We start from the raw sequence: 20,808 nt of genomic DNA on the forward strand, positions 1-20,808 counted from the left end.
GTTCCCAGGCTAGGGGTCTAATAGGAGCTACAGCTGCTGGCCTACAGCACAGCCACACCAGATCCGAGCTGTGTCTGTGACCTACACCACAAACACCACAGTTTACAGCAACGCCAGATCCTTAATCCACTGAGTGAGGCTGGGGATTGAACCCTCACTCTCATGGTTCCTAGTTGGATTCGTTTCCACTGCGCCACGACGGGAACTCCAGGTTTCACATTCTTAAAAGAATTGGGAGTGTATCTCAGATGTGAAGTAATGTTATCTGGTATTAATAGTAAGATCGTTCACTAGGTTAGAACACACCACTGACTCTTCTGGGGAGGACAGTTGTTTTCTGTGGGAACCAGGGACACGCTGTAACCCTTTCTAACTGCTCTGGTGTCCGCAGACATCCCTTCTCCAAGCTCCCTATCCTAAGCCCTGTCTGGGGGCTCTTCATAGTGCACTTGAGTGAACCTACACATAAAAAGCAGGAGTGTACTTTTTTTTTTTTATTTTTAAGGCTGCACCAGCGGCATATGGAAGGTCCGAGGCTAGGGGTCAAATCAGAGCTGCAGCTGCTGGCCTACACGACAGCCACACCAGATCTGAGCTGTGTCTGTGACCTACACCACAGCCCATGGCAGTGCCAGATCCTTAACCCGCTGAGCAGAGCCAGAGATCGAACCCACATCCTCTTGGATATTAGTTGGGTTCATTACAGTTGAGACACAATAGGGAACTCTGGGAGCATACATGTTTTTGACAAGCATCAAGAGAGCCATCAGCTATGAGAGGACGCCGAGTAACAAACATTACGGAGTTCCCATCGTGGCACAGTGATTAATGAATCTGACTAGGAACTATGAGGTTGCAGGCTCAATCCCTGGCCTTGCTCAGTGGGTTAAGGATCCGGCGTTGCCGTGAGATGTGGTGTAGGTCACAGTCATGGCTCAGACCCCGAGTGAGTTGCTGTGGCTGTGGTGTAGGCCGGCAGCTACAGCTCCAATTAGACCCCTAGCCTGGGAACCTCCATATGCCATGGGAATGTCCCTAGAAAAGGCAAAAAGACAAAATAAGTTCTTTAAAAGAACAAAAACAAAAAAAGTATTACGGGATGGGGCATCCCTTTCTAGGTGCAGTCTTTGGAAATTTGCCATGATTCACGGGGTCTGAAATAACAGGTCTAAACATTTCTATGATGTAACCTAGGCTGCATTGCAAGGAAATCTGAGTATAACTCCTATAAGAGCCAGCAAAGCCCCACCAGGTTTTTGGCCCCAGAATTCCATTCCCCAGACCCTCACATCCTCCCTTGCCCTTTATCTACAACCCGGAATGACCAATGAGCGATGTTCTTAGAGGGCCCAGGTAAGGCAGGTAGTGGAAACTACTCCACCCAGAAGGCTGTGCCACCTGGGTGACCTGGCACCAAAAAGACTTCTGGGTAATGTGGTTTACTGCCACTACCCACTGTCTCTCACAGAGTAAGTGACTTCCAACCTGGCCTATGAAATGCAAAGGGGGAGTTCCCTGGTGGCTCAGTGGGTTAGGGATCTGGTGTTGTCATTGTTGTGGCTTGGGTTCTGCTGTGGCACAGGTTCAGTACCTGGCCCAGGAACTTCCAAGGGCCACAGGTGCAGCCAAACAATTTTTTTTTTTAATTTTTCGTCTTTTTAGGGCAGCACCTGTGGCATATGGAGGTTCCCAGGCTAGAACTCTAATCAGAGCTGTAGCTGCCGGCCTGTGCCGCAGCAACACCAGATCCAAGCCACGTATGCACGCAGCTCACAGCAATACTGGATCCTCAACCCACTGAGTGAGGCCAAGGATCAAATCCACAACCTCATGGTTCCTAGTCGTATTTGTTCCTGCTGTGCCATGATGGGAACTCCTTAATTTTTTTTTTTTTTTTAAGGCAAGACATAGCCACAGTAACACTGGGCAAAGGAATTCCTGACTCCAGTTGGGGACTTGCTTACTCTTAAAGGAGACGCTCCCGTCTTTGGAGAGTGGGCCTAAAAAAGCCCAGAAAGGTTCAGGACCTGTTATTTCCATCTGTGAAACACAGCAAGTTGCCAGATCTATACAGAGGGACACAGTATATCACAATGACACTCTCTGTCCATTCATAGCTGTCACCTATCTTGTTCCTTGTCAAATACGTGTAGACTGAGGTTTTGGAGGCTGTTTCATGACCCTCAGTGTGCAAGAAAACACCCCAGACATGGCATGTAGGAGACTGCAGAGGTCTTGATAATTAGTGACTTTATTCCAACCTAGTGACAACTTTTTTTTTCTTTTCTTTTCTTCTTCTTTTTTTTTTTTTTTTTGTCTGTTGCCCTTTTAGGGCTGCACCCACGGCATATGGAGGCTCCTAGGCTTGGGGTCCAATCGGAGCTGTAGCCTCTGGCCTACACCAGAGCCACAGCAATGTGGGATCTGAGCTGTGTCTGCGACCTACACCACAGGTCACAGCAATGCTGGATCTTAACCCACTGAGTGAGGCCAGGGATCGAACCTGCAACCTCATGGTTTCCACTGCCCCTCGAAGGGAACTCCTTTTTTTTGTTTGTTTGTCTGTTTTTTATTTTTACAGCTTCAGCTCTGGCATATGGTAGTTCCTGGGCCAGGGGTCTAATCAGAGCTGCGGCTGCTGGCCACAGCCACAGCCACAGCCACAGCCACACCAGATCCGAGCCAAGTCTGTGACCTACACCACAGCTCGTGGCAACGCCGGATCCTTAACCCACTGATTGAGGCCAAGGATAGAATCCACGAGGTCACAGAGACATTATCAGGTCCTTAACTTGCTGAGCCACAATGGGAACACAATAAACAATACTTTTATTGGGATATTTATTCCTAGCTGGGATTTCCTTCAAAATCTGAAGCCTTTCTGTAAAGGAGAGTGAATTATCACATGCCCTTTCCTGCCAAGTTACTTCACTGAACACTTAAATATGGTAGGTTATAAACTTTGTGTATTTTACCACAACAACATGATTAATCATAAAAAAATGTGCTAAGAAGTTTTATGACGCAAAGACATAGCTGAAAGACAGTACAAGAAAAACGTCAAATAAGAAAAATCTAGGAAGATATATCAGTGGAAGCTGTGTACTAGGCAGATGATTCAAAGTTTTTTTAGGTAATAATTTACTAAGGAAATGAATTTATTTTCTTTTTTGTCCTTTTTTTTGCTATTTCTTGGGCCGCTCCCACGGCATATGGAGGTTCCCAGGCTAGGGGTCGAATCGGAGCTGTAGCCACCGGCCTACGCCAGAGCCACAGCCACGCGGGATCAGAGCCGTGTCTGCAACCTACACCACAGCTCACGGCAACGCCAGATCGTTAACCCACTGAGCAAGGTTAGGGACCGAACCTGCAACCTCATGGTTCCCAGTCGGATTCGTTAACCACTGCGCCACGATGGGAACTCCAGGAAATGAATTTAAATTTACTAATTTAAGCTTCATTTTCCCACTTTGTTTTGCCATCCCCACTGCTGAGACCACCTCAGAAAACAGGGCAAAGGACGGGTGCTGCAAAGCTTAAGAAATGTTTTTTTGTTTTTGTCTTTTCTAGGGCTGCACCTGTGGCATATGGAGGTTCCCAGGCTAGGGGTCCAATCGGAGCCGTAGCCACCAGCCCACACCACAGCCATAGCAACTCAGGATCCAAGCCGCATCTGCGGCCCACACCACAGCTCATGGCAACGCCAGATCCCCAACCCAGTGAGCGAAGCCAGGGATTGAACCTGCAACCCCATGGTTCCCAGTCAGATTCATTAACCACTGAGCCATGACGGGAACGCCAAGCTTAAGAAATGTTGAACAGCGACAAGAGAAAGACATGTCGACAGAGTGAAGTTTAAAGATCGGACCGGGGACTCCAGACCTCAAGGATGAAGAGCCTCGAATGCCTCATCATCTTTATTGTGCTCTCAGGAATGTAAAAAATGTGGGAAAGTAGAAACCCCAAGGCCCTCTGCCTCCAGTCACATTGTATTTGAACTCTGACCTTTACTTGAACATTCTGTATCTCAAGGGCATCGATAAGGCTGGCCTCAGCTATCTATGCATAGCGTCTTTTTGCCTTTTCTAGGGCCGCTTCCCACAGCATATGGAGGTTCCCAGGCTAGGGGTCTGGCCTACGCCAGAGCCACAGCAACACAGGATCCGAGCCCCATCTTCGAACTACACCATAGCTCACGGCAACGCCGGGTCCTTAACCCACTGAGCAAGGCCAGGGATCGAACCTGCAACCTCGTGGTTCCTAGTTGGATTCGTTAACCACTGCGCCTCGATGGGAACTCCTCTCTCTTTTTTTTTTTTTTTTTTTTTTTTTTGTCATCTTTTATAGGCCTGCACCCGCAGCATATGGAGGTTCCCAGGCTAGGGTCTAATCGGAGCTGTGCTGTTACCACTGAGCCACGATGGGAACTCCCAAGAAGTCTGTATTTTCTTTTCGATCAATTTTAATTCCTTTAAGGCCTCTCAGGTCAGTGTTCTCGGGCTCTTTATCTTTGAGTCTCCCCATAGCAGAGCAAACAAATTGGATGTCTCATAGATGGGTGTCCCTGTACAGGGTCAAAGCCAATTAATATCCCCTAATAATTTCTGCAAATCATTTAATGTCTGTATTTGATCTTTTCTAAGTTCTACTTTCTGCTATTGTCCCTAAATATTGATATGGACTTTCAGATTGGACTTTCTCAGGAGCTATCATTAAAACTGCTTGATCAAGACATAATTGTAAAGCTTTTTTTTTTTTTTTTGCTATTTCTTGGGCCGCTCCAGCGGCATATGGAGGTTCCCAGGCTAGGGGTCGAATCGGAGCTGTAGCCACCGGCCTACGCCAGAGCCACAGCAACTCGGGACCCGAGCCGCGTCTGCAACCTACACCACAGCTCACGGCAATGCCGGATCCTTAACCCACTGAGCAAGGGCAGGGACCGAACCCGCAACCTCATGGTTCTTAGTCGGATTCGTTAACCACTGCGCCACGACGGGAACTCCTAATTGTAAAGCTTTATACACCGTCGAGATCGGTTCCTTTAAGGGAGCTGCACAAAGAACATCATCCATTTAATGAACAGTGTAACAATCTGAAAATTCTCTTTGGACTGGTTTATAGCCCGGGACACAAAATACTGGCATATTGTAGGGCTATTTAACTTGCTTTGAGGCAACATTTTCCATTGGAATCTCTTTCTTGGGGCTGTTATTTAAGAAAGGCACTGAAAATGCAAGTTTTTCTTTATCCTCTGGATGGAGAGGTATTGTGAAAAAGAAATTCTTCAAATCAATAACTATTAGCGGCCCATCGGCAGGGATCACACTAGGAGATGGAAGGCCAGGTTGTAACACCCCCATAGGTGGAATAACTGCATTTACCCTCTAAGATTTGTCAACAACGGCCATTTTCCTGAATTTTTCTTAATGGGAAACATTAAGAAACTGGAGAATTCCAAGGACTAAATGACTCTTCTGTATGTCCTTTAGCTAATTGTTCAGCAGTGAGCTCCTTCAACTTATCTAGCTTTTCTCTAGTTAGAGGCCGCTGCTCAACCCAAACCAGTGTCTCAGTTTTCTTTTTTCTTTCTTTTTTTTTTTTTTTTGTCTTTTTGCTATTTCTTTGGGCCGCTCCTGCGGCATATGGAGGTTCCCAGGCTAGGGGTTGAATCGGATCTGTAGCCACTGGCCTACGCCAGAGCCACAGCAACGCGGGATCCGAGCCGCCTCTGCAACCTACACCACAGCTCACGGCAATGCCGGATCGTTAACCCACTGAGCAGGGGCAGGGACCGAACCCGCAACCTCATGGTTCCTAGTCGGATTCGTTAACCACTGCGCCACGATGGGAACTCCTCGGTTTTCCATTTCAATCGTAAAGGCTCAGCAGAGGGGACATCACTTTTACAAGCAGTGGCCTCTATTGAAAAGGCTGATATCCAAGACCTGACCTATACTTTTTTGTGTGTGTCTCAGTAGGATACGCCCTTCCTTAATGGTATTTCCCCAGGCCAAGTCCAGGTTGATAACCTTGTTTCAAAAGCATGTTCTGACTTTGTGGATGTATTTATCGAATGGAGGGATATGAATTTCTGCATTCCATTGTTGTAAAAGGTCTCTTCCCCATAAATTGATGGGCAGATCTGCTGTGTGTGGCTGTAACTTAGTTGGCTGCCCATCAGGCCCAGTGCAAGGTAATATTTACAAGCTTTGCAACAGTCCTTGAGCTTTCCCTAATCCAGTTACATCAATGTCAGTGGGGTCAGTAGGCCAGTTACGAGGCCAGTGATGCCGGCTGATGATTGAGACATCTGCTCCGGGATCAAGCAAACTCATAAAAACTTTGCCATTTAATGTTATATTACAAGTTGGCCGTTGTTCGAGAATTTTCTCAGACAGAAAAACTCCTATTCATCCTGAGCTCCCAAAGCCCTTTTTTCCCTTGCACTATATCTGAATTTCCTACTTTGCAGTATGGTAGGATCAATAATTGGGCTATTCTATCCCCTTTCTTTATTTTCCATGGAACTCTGGTGGAAACCACTGCTTGAATTTCTCCTTGATAATCACAATCTATCACTCCAGTATGTACTCGTACCCCCTTATCCTCTGGATGGAGAGGTATTGTGAGATGAGTCTAGATCTTCCCAGCACTAATCCTGCCATTCCTTTTTGTAAAGGCTCAGTGATCCCTGTCTTAATAAGAATGGGGATATCACTAGGCATCACGATCTGATCCTTCACACAAGGGAGATCTATTGCTGCACTTCCTCTGTGGCAGGGGATAGTTCCAATGCGTTTCAGAGCACGGAGATTGTCTGGCTTGATTTTCGATGGGGAAGCCTCCCTTGGGTAATGGGGTTAGGAGCTGGCCCTTCTGGGAGTTTCCCATTAAGGGGGTGCCACCTTTATGGAAAGCAGAATGGCACTGGCTAGACCAGTGACATCCCTTTCTGCACCTTGAGCATAGCCAAGGTTGTTTCTGTCCTCTGGACTGGCTTTGAACTGGACCACTGTTATTATAATTGGGCATCCTCGCTTTTTGTCGACATCGTTTCTTTGTGTGTCCGGGCTTTCCACAATTAAAACACTTTCCTGAAAATTGGTTTTTTTAGTTTCAGGCCTGCCATTGCTTCAGCCGTCATTGTGGCCTTAAAGCTTCCTGTTCCAACTCCCTGACATAATCCACACATAACCATTTAATGTTCCCTTCCCTTTAACTTTTCCCATGGCCTTTTACAATCAGTATTCGCCTTTTCGAATGCCATCAATGGCAAAATAGTATCAACCACTTCTGCATTGGTGACCTGCCATCTAATGGCCTCCTGGAGGCGGGCTATGAATTCAGTATAAGCTTCTTTAGGCCTTTGTATAATTTTCTGAAATGAAGTTGGAACATGGACTTGAGCCTCAATCTTTTCCCAGGCTCGTAGGCAGCATCTCATAACTTGCTCAGTGGCAATATCCTCCCTAAGAACCTGCTCCTGTACACGTCCCCAGTGGCCTACTCCTGTTAACTGATCCAAAGAGACAGGAATTTTTCTAGTCTGATTATGGGCAGCCATAGTCTCAGCATGATCATGCCACCATGTTTTAAACTGCAGAAATTCTCCAGGAGCCAATACTGTATGTGCTAGAGTCGCCCGATCGGTGGGAATTAGTCTCTTACCTTCTGCTAGTCCCTGAATTATTCCCATAGGAAATGGGGAGTTTACGCCATAACTATAAACAGATTGTTTCAATTCCTTTAATATTTTGAACAGAAATGCCTCCTGCACTGCCCCATAAACTCCATTTGGATTGTCAGGATCTACCGCAGGAGCCGCTCTTTGATGAATAGTGACTGGGAAGGCCACCTGCATTGCATCTAAGTCACCTTCCTGTCTTGCCTGCAAAATGTCCTTTTGAATGGAAGGAAGAATAGGTTTTCCAGTTGCTGGTGGACCTTCCAACACTGCTGGAAATGCCAGCGCTCCACCCTTTGGTTTAACCAAAGTCACAGGAGGAGGAGGAGGCAGAAGAAATTCATGACTGGAGCTGTTGGTTCCAAATTAAATACTTCCCGCTGAGCAGCCTTTTCAGGGACCACATATTCGGGCTCCCCTCTTGGGTGTACAGAATCCTCATCCTGACTGTCATCTGAACATTCAGGGGTCTGCAAAGCCTCCAGTACCGATTTAACCAACCCCCGGGTTGACCAGATCAATACTGGGCATAGGAACTTCTTTACTATATAACTTTTTAAATGCACTGCCAACTTTTCCCCATGTTTTCAAGTCTAACATTCCCAAAGTTGGAAACCAAGTACAGTGTTTCTCAATTGTCTGTAATAATTCCAACAATCTACTTTTTAAAAAAATTATTATTATTATTATTTTCCACTGTACAGCATAGGGACCAAGTTACACACACATATATACATACTTTTTCCTCCTATTGTGTTGCGATGTAAGGATCTAGACATAATTCTCAATGCTACACAGCAGGCTGTCACTGTAAATCCATTCCAAGAGCAACAGTTTGCATCCATTAACCCCAAGCTCCCCATCCCTCCCACTCCCTCCCTCTCCCCCGGGCAGCCACAAGTCTATTCTCCAACTCTGTGATTTTCTTTTCTGTGGAAATGTTCATTTGTGCTGTATATTAGATTCCAGCCAAAAATCTACTTTTATTTGTTTTTGCTCCACCTGCCTTCAGGAGCTGCCCTAAAGTGCAGAAGTAAGGTCTATGTATTTCAGACCCAACATTATTTCCCATTATTTCCCCGAATGTACCTGAGAGCTTATTTGACTTACTGGCAGGAATTTTCAGAGGCCTCCCTTCTTTTTCCTCTCAAGGCTCTGCGGTGCTCCCGTAAATTCTGTTCCGCTGTCATTGCAGTCCTTGTCTTCCGTGCCCCACATTGGGCGGCTCTTGCCAAGACCAGCCCAGCGAACAGGGGTGGGGGGGTGTGGGGGGGTAAAGGGTGGGCGCTGCAAAGCTTAAGAAATGTTAAATAGGGAGTTCCCGTCGTGGCGCAGTGGTTAACGAATCCGACTAGGAACCATGAGGTTGCGGGTTCGATCCCTGCCCTTGCTCAGTGGGTTAACGATCCGGCGTTGCCATGAGCTGTGGTGTAGGTTGCAGACGCGACTCGGATCCTGCGTTGCTGTGGCTCTGGCGTAGGCTGGTGGCCTCAGCTCCAATTAGACCCCTAGCCTGGGAACCTCCGTATGCCGCAGGAGCGGCCCAAGAAATAGCAAAAAAACAAAAAAACAAACAAAAAAAAAGAAATGTTAAATAGCGACAGAGAAATACATATAGACCAAGTAAAGTTTAAAGATGGGCTGGAGGGGGTGCTCAGGACCTCATGGATCAAGAGCCTCAAATGATGATGCCTCATCCTCTTTATTGTGCTCTCAGGAATATAAAAAATGTGAGAAAATAGAAACCCCAAGGCCCTCTGCCTCCATCCAGTCACATTGTATTTGAACTCTGACCTTTACTCCAACATTCTGTGTCTCAAGGGCATGATAAGGCTGGCGTCAGCTATCTATGCATAGCATCTTTTTCTTTTTTTTGTCTTTTTGCCTTTTCTGGAGCCGCTCCTGTGGCACATGGAGGTTCCCAGGCTAGGGATCTAATTGGAGCTGTAGCCGCCGGTCTACACCACAGCCACAGCAACGTGGGATCCAAGCCGCGTCTGCAACCTACACCACAGCTCATGGCAACGCCGGGTCCTTAACCCACTGAGCAAGGCCGGGGATCGAACCCGCAACCTCATGGTTCCCAGTCGGATTCGTCAACCACTGTGCCACGACGGGACCTCCTATGCATAGCATCTCGAGGATCAGTCAGTGCCTGCTCAAGCAGTCTTCTGACTTGAGCTGACCCGGTTTTCCAAAGTCAACACCATGTCCTCTCGGTGAATGCATGACTTGCGGAGCCAGTTCCCTCCAGCCCCTCACTTACAGTTACTCATGGCTAAGTCCCACATCAGCACGAAAAAGCGCTTTCCCAACTTATAGTTTCCTTAGGGCTTAGAAAATACATTAGGAAGATTTCTTCCCACACCCCACAGCATGTGGAAGTTCCTGGGCCAGGGATCGAACCTGCACCACAGCAGTGACCCAAGCCACTGCAGTGACAGTGCTAGATCCTTAACCCACTGACCACCAGGAAACTCCCACTTTTAACACCTTTTTCTCAGAGTGATTGTCAGAGCATGCAGCTCTAGTATATAATAGGGCCTTGCTTATACTTATTTGAAGCCATGCTGTTGCATGCACAAGATGGATAATATTAAATATATATATTGATGCATTTAGTGAAAGCAGCCATACAAGAGTAACTGTGGGATTCCATTTATATAAAATCCAAGGAATTCCCACCATGAAGCAGTGGGTTAATAATCTGACTGCAGGAGTTCCCGTTGTGGCTTAGTGGTTAACGAATCCGACTGCGAAGCATGATGTTGCAGGTTCGATCCCTGGCCTCGCTCAGTGGGTTAAGGATCCAGCATTGCCATGAGTTGTGGTGTAGGTCACAGATGTGGCTCGGATCCTGCGTTGCTGTGGCTGTGGCATAGGCTGGTGGCTATAGCTCTGATTGGACCCCTAGCCTGGGAACCTCCAGATGCCATGGGAGTGGCCCTAGAAAAGGCAAAAAGGCAAAAACAAAAGCGAAACAAAAAAAAATGACTGCTGCAGAGGTGGGGGTACAGTTCCTGGCCTAGGAACTTCCAAATGCTGCAGGTGTGGCCATTAAAAAAAAAAAAATCTAGAAAATACAAAGTTCAGTGTCTACGTAGAGACGGCAGGTGGCTAGGGCTGACAGAAAAAGACTACACAGGGGCTAGTAGGAAACTCTATCTGTACATGTTCATTACCATGACTTTGGTGATGGTGCCATTGTGCACACATACATGAAGATACATTTTACATTCTTAATAAATGCAGTTTAATGTGTTTCAGTATCTCACTGTACCTCATAGTAAAGATTCCATGTAAAATCTCTCTCTCTTCCTCTACAAATATTATAAAATCTGGCAAAGTAGTACTGACTCCATTAGTACCCTGTCTGATGTCTTAGGTGAGTCAATTCTGACTCCTAAAAAGAGAAAGAAGTCCTGGAGTTCTCATTGTGGTGCAGGGGGTTATTGATCTGGCTTGTGTCTGTGCAGGGGACAGTTCCATTCCCGGCCTGGTGCAGTGGGTTAAGGATACAGCATTGGTGCAGATGTGGTCTTGGTTGCATCTGGGGCTTGGATTTGATCCCTGGCCCAGGAACTTCCATATGTCACGAGTGTGGCTGAAAAAGAAAAAATATAAGGAAATTCTGACAAATACTTCAACCTGGGGAAGTTAAGCTAAATAAACAAGTCACAGAGAGATGAAAAATGTATAGATTACACTTACATAAAGAGTACTGAGTTACCAAATTCATAGACAGGTCCACTATGGAGGGTAGAGGAAGAGATGTTGTTTGATGGGTGTTCAGTTTCATTTGAGCAAGATGTAAAGAATTCTGGAGATGAGCTGCACAAACGTGTGAATTTTTAAACATACAAAACTCTTAAAAAGGTAGGAAAAAAAAGATTTACTGCTGGAGTTTCCTGGTAGCCTAGTGATTAAGGAGCCAGCATTGTCACTGCTGTGGCTCAAGTCGATGCTGTGGCACAGGTTCCATCCCAGGCCTGGGATCTTTCATATGATGCAGAAGCAGTGGAAGAAAGGTTGATGGTACACTTTGTTACAACTATTTTCTCACAATCAAAAATATTTTTTTTTGGAGTTCCCAATGTGGTGCAGTGGAAACGAATCCAACTAGGAACCATGAGGCTACGGGTTCAATCCCTGGCCTTGCTCAGTGGGTTAAGGATCCGGCACTGCCATGAGCTGTGGTGTAGGTCACAGATGTGGCTCGGATCTGGCATTGCTGTGGCTGTGGTGTAGGTCATAGACGTGGCTCAGATCTGGCATTGCTGTGGTTGTGGTGTAGGCCAGCAGCTACAGCTCCGATTAGACCCCTAGCCTGGGAACCTCCATATGCCTTGGGAGCGGTCATAAAAAGACAAAACAAACAAAACAAACAAAAAAAAAAACCAAGCATATTTATTTAAAAAAGGATTAGTTCTTAAGGATTGGAGCAGGCGTTTTGTGAAGTCTTTCCCCATTTGCACTTCTCCCTCTGGTGTGAACTTTTTGATGCTGAGTGATGTGGAAGTAGTGCTTGTACATAAGCCCATATTCACTGCACTTCTAAGGTCTTTCTCCACCATGAAATCTCTGATGTATACTGGGGCTAAAGTTGCACGTAAAGATTCAGCTACATTCACTGCACTCAGAAGGCGTTCCTTCAGTGTGAACTCTTGGTATACTATGAGGGGGGAGCTGTACCAACAGTTTCTAATATTTTCTATACTCATAAGACCCACGCCAATATCAGCTGATAAGTTGCTTCTCCAGTGTAGGGAGTTTGGGGTAGTACCTAAAGAATTTACCACATTCTCTGAGCTGGTAAGGTTTTTATGACTGTGAACTCTGTTTAATAAGGTTGAGTTGTATTTGAAGAATTCTCCACATTAAAGGCACCCACTTCATCTTCATTGTGGACTTTCTGGTAATGAATGAGGTGGAATTTCCTAGTGAAGGCTTTCTAACCTTTACTGCACTCATGAGGCCTTTCTTGAATATGGGTTTTCTGATGTTGAACAAGTATACTCTTGTGGCTAAAGGCTTTCCCACATTCACTGCACTCATAAGGCCTCTCTCCAGTGTGATTTCTCCAGTGTGTAACAAGGTTGGAGCTATACTGAAAGAATTTCCCACAGTCACTGCACTTATGTATGATGAGTCTGCAGTGGTACCTGCAGGATGGTTTTGCCAATGTTTAACAAGCCTGGACTTGTACTTAAAGAATTCTCCACACAAGCTGCACTCATAAGGCCCCTCTATAGTATGAATTCTCTGATGTCTAATGAGTGTGGATGTGTACCTAAAGAATTTTGCACATTCACTGCACTCACAAGGCTGTTCCCTAGGGTGAACTCTCTGATGTTTAATGAATACAGAATTATACCTGAAGAATTTTCCACATACACTACACTTATAAGGCCTTTCTTCTCTGTAAACTTTCTGATGTTTATTGAGTGTGGAGTTATGCTTAAAGAATTTCCCACATTCGGAGTTCCCGTCGTGGCGCAGTGGTTAACGAATCCGACTAGGAACCATGAGGTTGCGGGTTCGGTCCCTGCCCTTGCTCAGTGGGTTAATGATCCGGCGTTGCCGTGAGCTGTGGTGTAGGTTGCAGAGACGGCTCGGATCCCGCGTTGCTGTGGCTCTGGCGTAGGCCGGTGGCTACAGCTCCGATTCAACCCCTAGCCTGGGAACCTCCATATGCCGCGAGAGCGGCCCAAGAAATAGCAGCAGCAACAACAACAACAACAACAACAAAACAACAACAAAAAAGACAAAAGACAAAAAAAAAAAAAAAAGAATTTCCCACATTCACTGCACTTATAAGGCCTTTCTCCTCTGTAAACTTTCTGATGTTTATTGCGTGTGGAGTTATGCTTAAGGAATTTCCCACATTCACTGCACTCAGAAGGCCTTTCTCCAGTGTGAATCTGCCAATGTTTAATAAGCTTGGACTTGCACCTGAAGAATTCCCCACACAAGCTGCACTCATAGGGCCTCTCTACAGTATGAATTCTTTGATGTCTAATGAGGGTAGAGGTGTACCGAAAGAATTTCCCACATTCACTGCACTCATAAGGCCTTTCTCCAGTGTGAACTCTCTGGTGCTTAATGAGTGTGGAGTTGTACCTAAATGTTTTCCCACATTCGTTACACTTATATGGCCTTTCTGCAGTGTGAACTCTCTGATGTCTAATGAATGTGGAACTGTACCTGAAAAATTTCCCACATTCACTGCACTCGTAGGGCCTTTCTCCAGTATGAACTCGGCCATGTCTTACCAATCGATAGTTGTACCTGAAAAACTTTCCACATTCTCTGCACTCATAAGGCCTTTCTCCATTGTGAATTCGCTGATGTTTCATAAAATTGGCATTGTATTTGAAGAATTCCCCACATTTGCTGCACTCATAAGACCTTACTCCACCACGGTGAACTCTCTGATGACTAATGAGTGTGGAGTTGTACCTAAAGCATTTCCCGCATTCACTGCACTGAAAAGGCATTTCTCCAGTGTGGATTCTCTGGTGCTGAACAAGGTGAAACTTTCGAACAAAGGCCAGCCCACAGCTGCTGCACTCATAAGGCCTTACACCAGTGTGGATTTTCTGGTGCTCAACAAGTATCTTTTCTCGGCTGAAGGCTTTCCCACACTGAGTGCACCTGTAGTCACGCTGTCCACCACCAAAGGCGTCCCCACACGCAGTGTCCCTGTGTGGCTTCCCCACACTGTGAGGGCCCGGCTGCTGCAGGAGGCCTGTGATGCCTGGGAGGTCCTTCCCATCTCCTGTGCATGTCGAGGTCCCATCTGCTATGTGAATGCTGCTCTTTGTCAGACAGGAAGGCTGCCCCTCATCCCTTCTGGAAAGTTTATCTCTAACCTGATGCTTTTCCTGCTGGAAAAGGTTTGTCACACCAACGTGTGGCCCTCGATCAGGGTACATTCCATCCTGCTTGGGCAGGCGCACAAGGCATTTGCAGAGTGGGTCACACATCTCACATGGCCGGGCCGTCCTCGTGGATGGATCTGGCTCTGGAGTCCTGGCTGGTGACACTGCCACAGAAAGAGCTTGCTCAGATCGTGCCTCCTCATCCTGGGCTCCATGCCAACAACCTGTGGCAGAGAAATGCTGGTGAAGTGCATGGTGATTCTGGTGGGAAGGGCAGCGGATCAGAAGTGACACACCCAGGACCAGAGCCCACGACAGGAGGGCCTGCTGTGCTGAGATGGACCTGGGCAGCTCCCATGATGAGAGAGCCCTGACACAGGTCAGGAGAGGAGAAAGAGGTACACTCTCGGTCTGTTTGGGCAGCTATACAAAGTACTACAGACAGGCTGGCCTCTGAAGAACAGAAATCTCTCTCCCACTTGCAGAGGCTGGAACCCGAGGCCAGTCTGCACTCCTCTGGGTGGCAGACGTCTCCCTGTGTCCTCGCACAGAGGAGGAGCTGGGAAGCTGTGTGTGGTCCTATCATATGGGCACGGACCCCCACTCATGAAGACTCTGCCTCCATGACCAGGCCCCTGATAAACCCGAACCCCACCTCCTAACACTGTCGCCCTGGGCAGGAGGTTTGCAAAAGATAAACTCTGGGGCGACATAAACATTCAGACCGTAGCCGGGGGGGAGCGACAGGACTGCACGTCAATGCTCTGCAGATGGCTCTCAACACACCTGTGGCTACTGGGGACTAGTGAGCTCTTTGGAGGAGGCTGTGTCTAGACCTAGAAACACCTGACTACGAAATGCAATGAGAATACGTGCAGACGTCACAACACCTTACACACAGTCAAACGAGCATCGCTGCAGAGGGAGCAATGAGACAGAACATGTGACAAGTCAGGGCCACACTGGTGTGCGTGCAGTGTGGCAGAAGAAACAAAAATGGGGAAGAAAAGGCAGAAATGAGGTGGTTCACCATCAACCAACAGGGAACACAGGACCCAGCCCTGTCCACACCCTTTCCCAGCCACCCTGCAACAAAGTCGTGCACTTTTGAACATCTCTGGCCACTGATGTTGTAAAACCCACACTAGCAGGTACCCAGGGGCTGCCCCGTTGCCCCAGGTGAGCACTGACGTGGCACCTGAGAGAGGCCAGTCCTGGGTGAGAGACAGGAAAGGGAGAGGCCAGCCCACATGCAGACAAGATCAAACACAGGACACCCACCATCCTGAAATCATAAGACCTTCACAGGGGAGACTGGGGAACAACCTGTGGTCCCCAAATGAGCAGTTAGGTTGGTGCCTGAAAGGAATGTCAGCAAGAGAAGGGGACGCCCTCGGCACCAAGTTCCAAGCATCTAGACCGAGTGACTCACCCGGGGACAGGCCAGGCTGAGGGCGTCTGAGACCAGATCCAGATTTCTGACCCCTCAGTCCCGTCTCACGAGCATTCAGAGTAGGAGAGACGGGGCTGCTTGGGGAGAAGGATGACCCTGTACACATGATCCAGCCCCGGCACCAACACCACAGGGGCCAGGAGACTGGAAGGCAGGGGGACCCATGGCCTCAGCGTGAGGAGGACAGAGCCCAGCCCAGGACACAGGCCGAGAGTGCACACCTTACCTGGTGAGGTCAAAAGTGCCAAGATCTCCGTCATCACGGCATGGTACAAGCGTCTCTGAGCCTCATCCAGGAGCCCCCACTCCTCCTGGGAGAAAGATATGGCCACGTCCTCAAAGACCACACGGCCCTGCCAGAACGGGAAGAGTGTGGTTCATGAACAGCTTCTGCTTTTAACTGTCCTTCTGTGGATTCTGCATTCATCCACCTGCCAGCCGTGAGTTACAGGGCTAAGCGAACGGCCAGGCCCAGAGCCCACACCCTGAACCTGCTCCGTGATCACTCTCACCCCCAAGCCAGTACTTCCCCTGCTCATCAGCCCAGGGCAGGAACCAGGCCCTGTGGGCAACAGCCCCCAGGTATTCCTGCCTCTACTCTCCCCCACCCCTTCCCCGCCTTTTTCCAACCTGCAGCCAGAGGAAGCCCGTCCAAACCTGGGTCATGGCACCTTCCTCCTCTGCTTCAAACTCACCCACCACCCACCAACCTGAGCTTGGGGGACCAGGACCTCTCTGAGATCTGAGACCTGTGTCCTGCTCCCCCAGCTCCCATTTCCACCAGATGTAACAGAGACCTGCAGTTCCCTGAACTTGCCCGCCAGGTCTCACCTGCAGCTGTGTGAACCTTCTGCGTCCGGTGGTCAGGAGGCCCTGCCTCGTCTCACCCCATCAGGTGTCAGAAACGGAACTGTTCCAGAATACCTGAGACTAAATACAGGACCCCAGGCCTGGGGAAAGCACGAGGTCTACAGACGCAGGAGAAGGGACACAGGTCGTGGGACACTACCCTTCCCTGGGGGCCTGAGTAGCAGGGTGACCCTCCACTCACCTGTTCAGGGTCCGTAAGCATTTCTGCCGCTGCCATGGGGCCCTGGGGGAAGAAGGAAGCCATGAGACACAGGTAACAATGTAGGACCCTACAGCCGAGCTGGGCCACCCTTCCTTGCCCTGGACCGCAGCTGACAGCCTCAGCTCAGTTTCTCAGAAAACAGTACTGCCTCTTAGCAGCTGGGTGACCCTGGAGAAGGACTCCCTGAGCTTCAGGGGAAAGTAAAGGCTTACGGGGATAAAATGCTTCCAACCTCATGGGGCTCACGTTAGTATCTAATGGAAGGAATTCATACCATGTATCAACTATGACTGTCCACAGAGTCCACAGTTGTGTACACATTTTTTTCTCTGCTTTTTTTGTGTGTGTGTTCGAGTGGGCGGGGGGGCGCAACAGAAGCATTTGGAAGTTCCCAGGCTAGAGGTCAAATCAGAGACATAGCTGCCAGTCTACACCACAGCCACAGCCACACCAGATATGAGCCACGTCTGTGACCTACACCATAGATTGTGGCAATACCAGATCCTTAACTCACTAAGCAGGGCCAGGGATGGAATCTGTATCCTCATGAATAGTAGTTGGGTTCCTAACCCACTGAGCCACAATGGGAACTTGTTTGTATTTTCAGCGCAAATGAAGTGATAGCATTTTGAAATGTGAGGTCTTAAATTTTCACTTCTTTTTAAGATTTCAGAGGTGGCCATAAATAAAACTTTACATTGTAACCAAATATCTAGAGGTAATTCAACGCAGAGCCAATTACAAATGTTTGCATAAATTTAATTGAGTATATAGGATCATTTCTAATTGCCTGTGTGTATGTATTTTGAGGAATATTACTTAGTTTTTTTTGAGCCTCCCCTGCAGCCTATACAAATTCATGAGTTAGGGACGTAATCAAAGCTGCAGCTGCCGGCCTGTACCACAGCCAGGGCAACAAAGGATCTGAGCTGCATCTGCATCATATGATGCAGCTTGTGGCAACTTTGCATCCTTTTTTTTTTTTTTTTTTTTTTGTCTTTTTGCTATTTCTTGGGCCGCTCCTGCGGCATATGGAGGTTCCCAGGCTAGAGGTCGCATCGGAGCTGTAGCTGCCAGCCTACGCCAGAGCCACAGCAACATGGGATCCGAGCCGCCTCTGCAACCTACACCACAGCTCACAGCAACGCCGGATCCTTAACCCACTGAGCAAGGGCAGGGACCGAACCCGCAACCTCATGGTAGCTAGTCGGATTCCTTAAGCACTGCGCCACGACGGGAACTCCCAACTCTGCACCCTTAACCCACTGAGCAAACCAGGAACCAAACCTGCATCCTCATGGATACTAGGCAGGTTTCTACCCTGATGAGGCACATAGGGACCGCCTATTTATTTTTTTAATCTTTTTTTCCCCTTTGGCCTCATCCATAGCATGCAGAAGTTCCTGGGCCAGGGATGGAACCAGTGCCAGAGCAGCGACAATGTCAGATGCTTCACCCACGAAGCCACCAGGGGACTCCTAATTAATGTTTAAATTAATAAATGTTTCGTAGTTCCCATCGTGGCTCAGTGGTTAACGAATCCGACTAGGAACCATGAGGTTGCGGGTTCGATCCCTAGCCTTGCTCAGTGGGTTAAGGATCCAGCGTTGCTATCAGCTGTGGTGTGTGTTGCAGACAAGGCTCAGATCCCGTGTTGCTGTGGCTCTGGCGTAGGCCAGTGGCTACAGCTCCCATTAGACCCTAGCCTGGGAACTTCCATATGCTGCGGGTGCAGCCCTAGAAAAGATGACAAAAAAACAACAAAAAAAAAACAGGAGTTCCCATTGTGGCGCAGTGGTTAACGATTTCGACTGGGAACCATGAGGTTGCGGGTTTGATCTCTGGCCTTTCTCAGTGGGTTAAGGATTTGGCATTGCCGTGAGCTGTGGTGTGGGTTGCAGACATGGCTCCAATCCCGAGTTGCTGTGGCTGTGGCATAGGCTGGCAGCTACAGCTGCGATTAGATCCCTAGCCTGGGAACCTCCATATGCAACAGGAGAACAGGAGCAGCCCTAGAAAAGACCAAAAAAAAAAAAAGAGTTTCATACTCTTTTTTAAACCAGCTACACCTCCGGTATATGGAAGTTCCCTGGGTTAGGGGTTGAAATGGAGCTGCAGCTGCAGGCCTACAGCACAGCCACAGCAACAACAGATCTGAGCCACATCTCCATCTGCAATTTACGCCACAGACTGAGCGAGGCTAGGAATTGAACCTGTCCTCTCATGGATACCTGCTGAGCCACAGTAGGAACTACTGTTTCATACACGTAGTTAATGAACTCTGTGGAAGGGACTGAGCAGGTAAGTCAGCTATTAGTCCATTCAGCAACCCGGCCTACCTACTAAGTCAGCCTCAAAAGGGAGCAGGGGAGCCCTTGACTGAAGCAGGGGACCACCTCTCTGGCCCTCGGGGGTGGAGGTGAGGTGGCAGGGCCCTGGTCTAGGACGCAGTGGCTGCGCCAGCCTGGCCCGCCTTCCCCTTGTTCTATCTCAAGTGGCCCTGGGCTCAGCAGAGCCTGCAAGTGGAGGACCCACACCAGCACACACTGCAGGCGCCACTGCAGGGAAGCGCCCTGTCCCGTCCAGCCCTCCTTTTCTTCACACAGGCCACGATCCTCCTGCGCCAGGCCTGCTCTTGTCTGTGGCCCATCAGGGATGCGGACACCTGCCCCCCATCTCCTGCCCTCCCTCACCACAGGGTCCATCTCAAGTCACAGTCCTAAGAGTGCCTCCTCAATCCCACGCCCTGGCCCGTCCACACCCGCCACTCCTTTGAGGTCTCCCATCCCGCCTCCTTCCTCTGCCTCCAGACTCTTACCTTCTCCTCCACGTATAGTGTCTCCATTTGGTGAACCATATGGTGATCTCGAAACATCTTGGGACCAACATGTCCAAGAACAACTCACCATCTTACTCCCCGAACCTGCTCATTGCAGCAACCTGCCCATCTACGTGCTTTTTCAGATATTCGGGCAAAAACTTTGGGATGGTGTTTCATTCCCGCCTTTGCTTACAATCGTATTTTACAAATGAGGGAATCCAACTGCTCCTTCTTTGAAGGAGAATCTCTTCGTATTTCCCCTGTCCCGAAACCACCCTAGTCCAGCCCCTACCATAATTCTCCTTGGTTCTATCGTGGTCGTCTCCTCCGCAGTCTCCCCGCCTACATCGCACCCTGTCTTATAACTCTGGAGACGGTCATCTCATCCTTTCACAACGATCCGTGGATTCCAGCGGCTCAGGCTGACGTTCCAGGGGAGACACTTCCTACCCTCTGGCCCCGACACAAGACACCAATGTGCTGACTCCGTGCACCTGCCAGCCGTGCACAGGCGGCCCCAGCCAACTCTCACCCGCACCCCAGCCACCTGGCTGAAAGGGCAACTCTCCCGAGACCGCCCTCTGCTCTGAACTCTGGGGCTGACCCGCAGGGAACTGACCTACACGCCCCTCCGTTCGAGTTTGATCTTCAGAGCTGGAAGTCGGGCCGGGTGGGGGCCGGGAGACTCAGCATCAATCTGGGCAGGGATCATCCCTAAGCCTCTCCGCCAGCCCTTTCCTCCCTTTTCCCAAGTGCCCACCAAGCAACGCGGAAGCCCTGGATGCGGAACTTGCACAAAACCCCAATACATGACAGGACGCCGGAAGTCCGCCCCGACAAGCGCACGCAGTCACCCCGTCCTTCTTCTAAGCTTTCATTGGCTGCATCATCTGGGGG

The 20,808-nt window shown here is 48.7% G+C and overlaps 2 protein-coding genes across 2 annotated transcripts in view; one reads left to right on the forward strand and one right to left on the reverse strand.

Annotated features, from left to right (window-relative positions):
* The window catches only part of LOC146402505 (zinc finger protein 586-like), a 48,786-nt gene that overhangs the window by 9,824 nt on the left and 18,154 nt on the right, over positions 1 to 20,808 (forward strand). The gene's annotated exons all lie outside the window — the stretch shown is intronic.
* LOC110261313 (uncharacterized) lies at positions 12,328 to 20,741 on the reverse strand. Its single transcript, XM_084962443.1, is given in 6 exon segments — positions 12,328 to 12,786; positions 12,885 to 12,974; positions 13,553 to 14,789; positions 16,245 to 16,371; positions 17,070 to 17,111; positions 19,909 to 20,741. Coding segments are annotated over 6 exon segments (1,863 nt in total). The 5' UTR covers positions 19,966 to 20,741; the 3' UTR covers positions 12,328 to 12,476.

This window comes from Sus scrofa, chromosome 6 (assembly GCF_054392235.1).
Source record: "Sus scrofa isolate SSC_HxYL_T2T_F1_AM1 chromosome 6, Sscrofa_HxYL_maternal_Yorkshire_Landrace_v2.0, whole genome shotgun sequence".
Lineage (NCBI taxonomy): Eukaryota > Metazoa > Chordata > Mammalia > Artiodactyla > Suidae > Sus > Sus scrofa.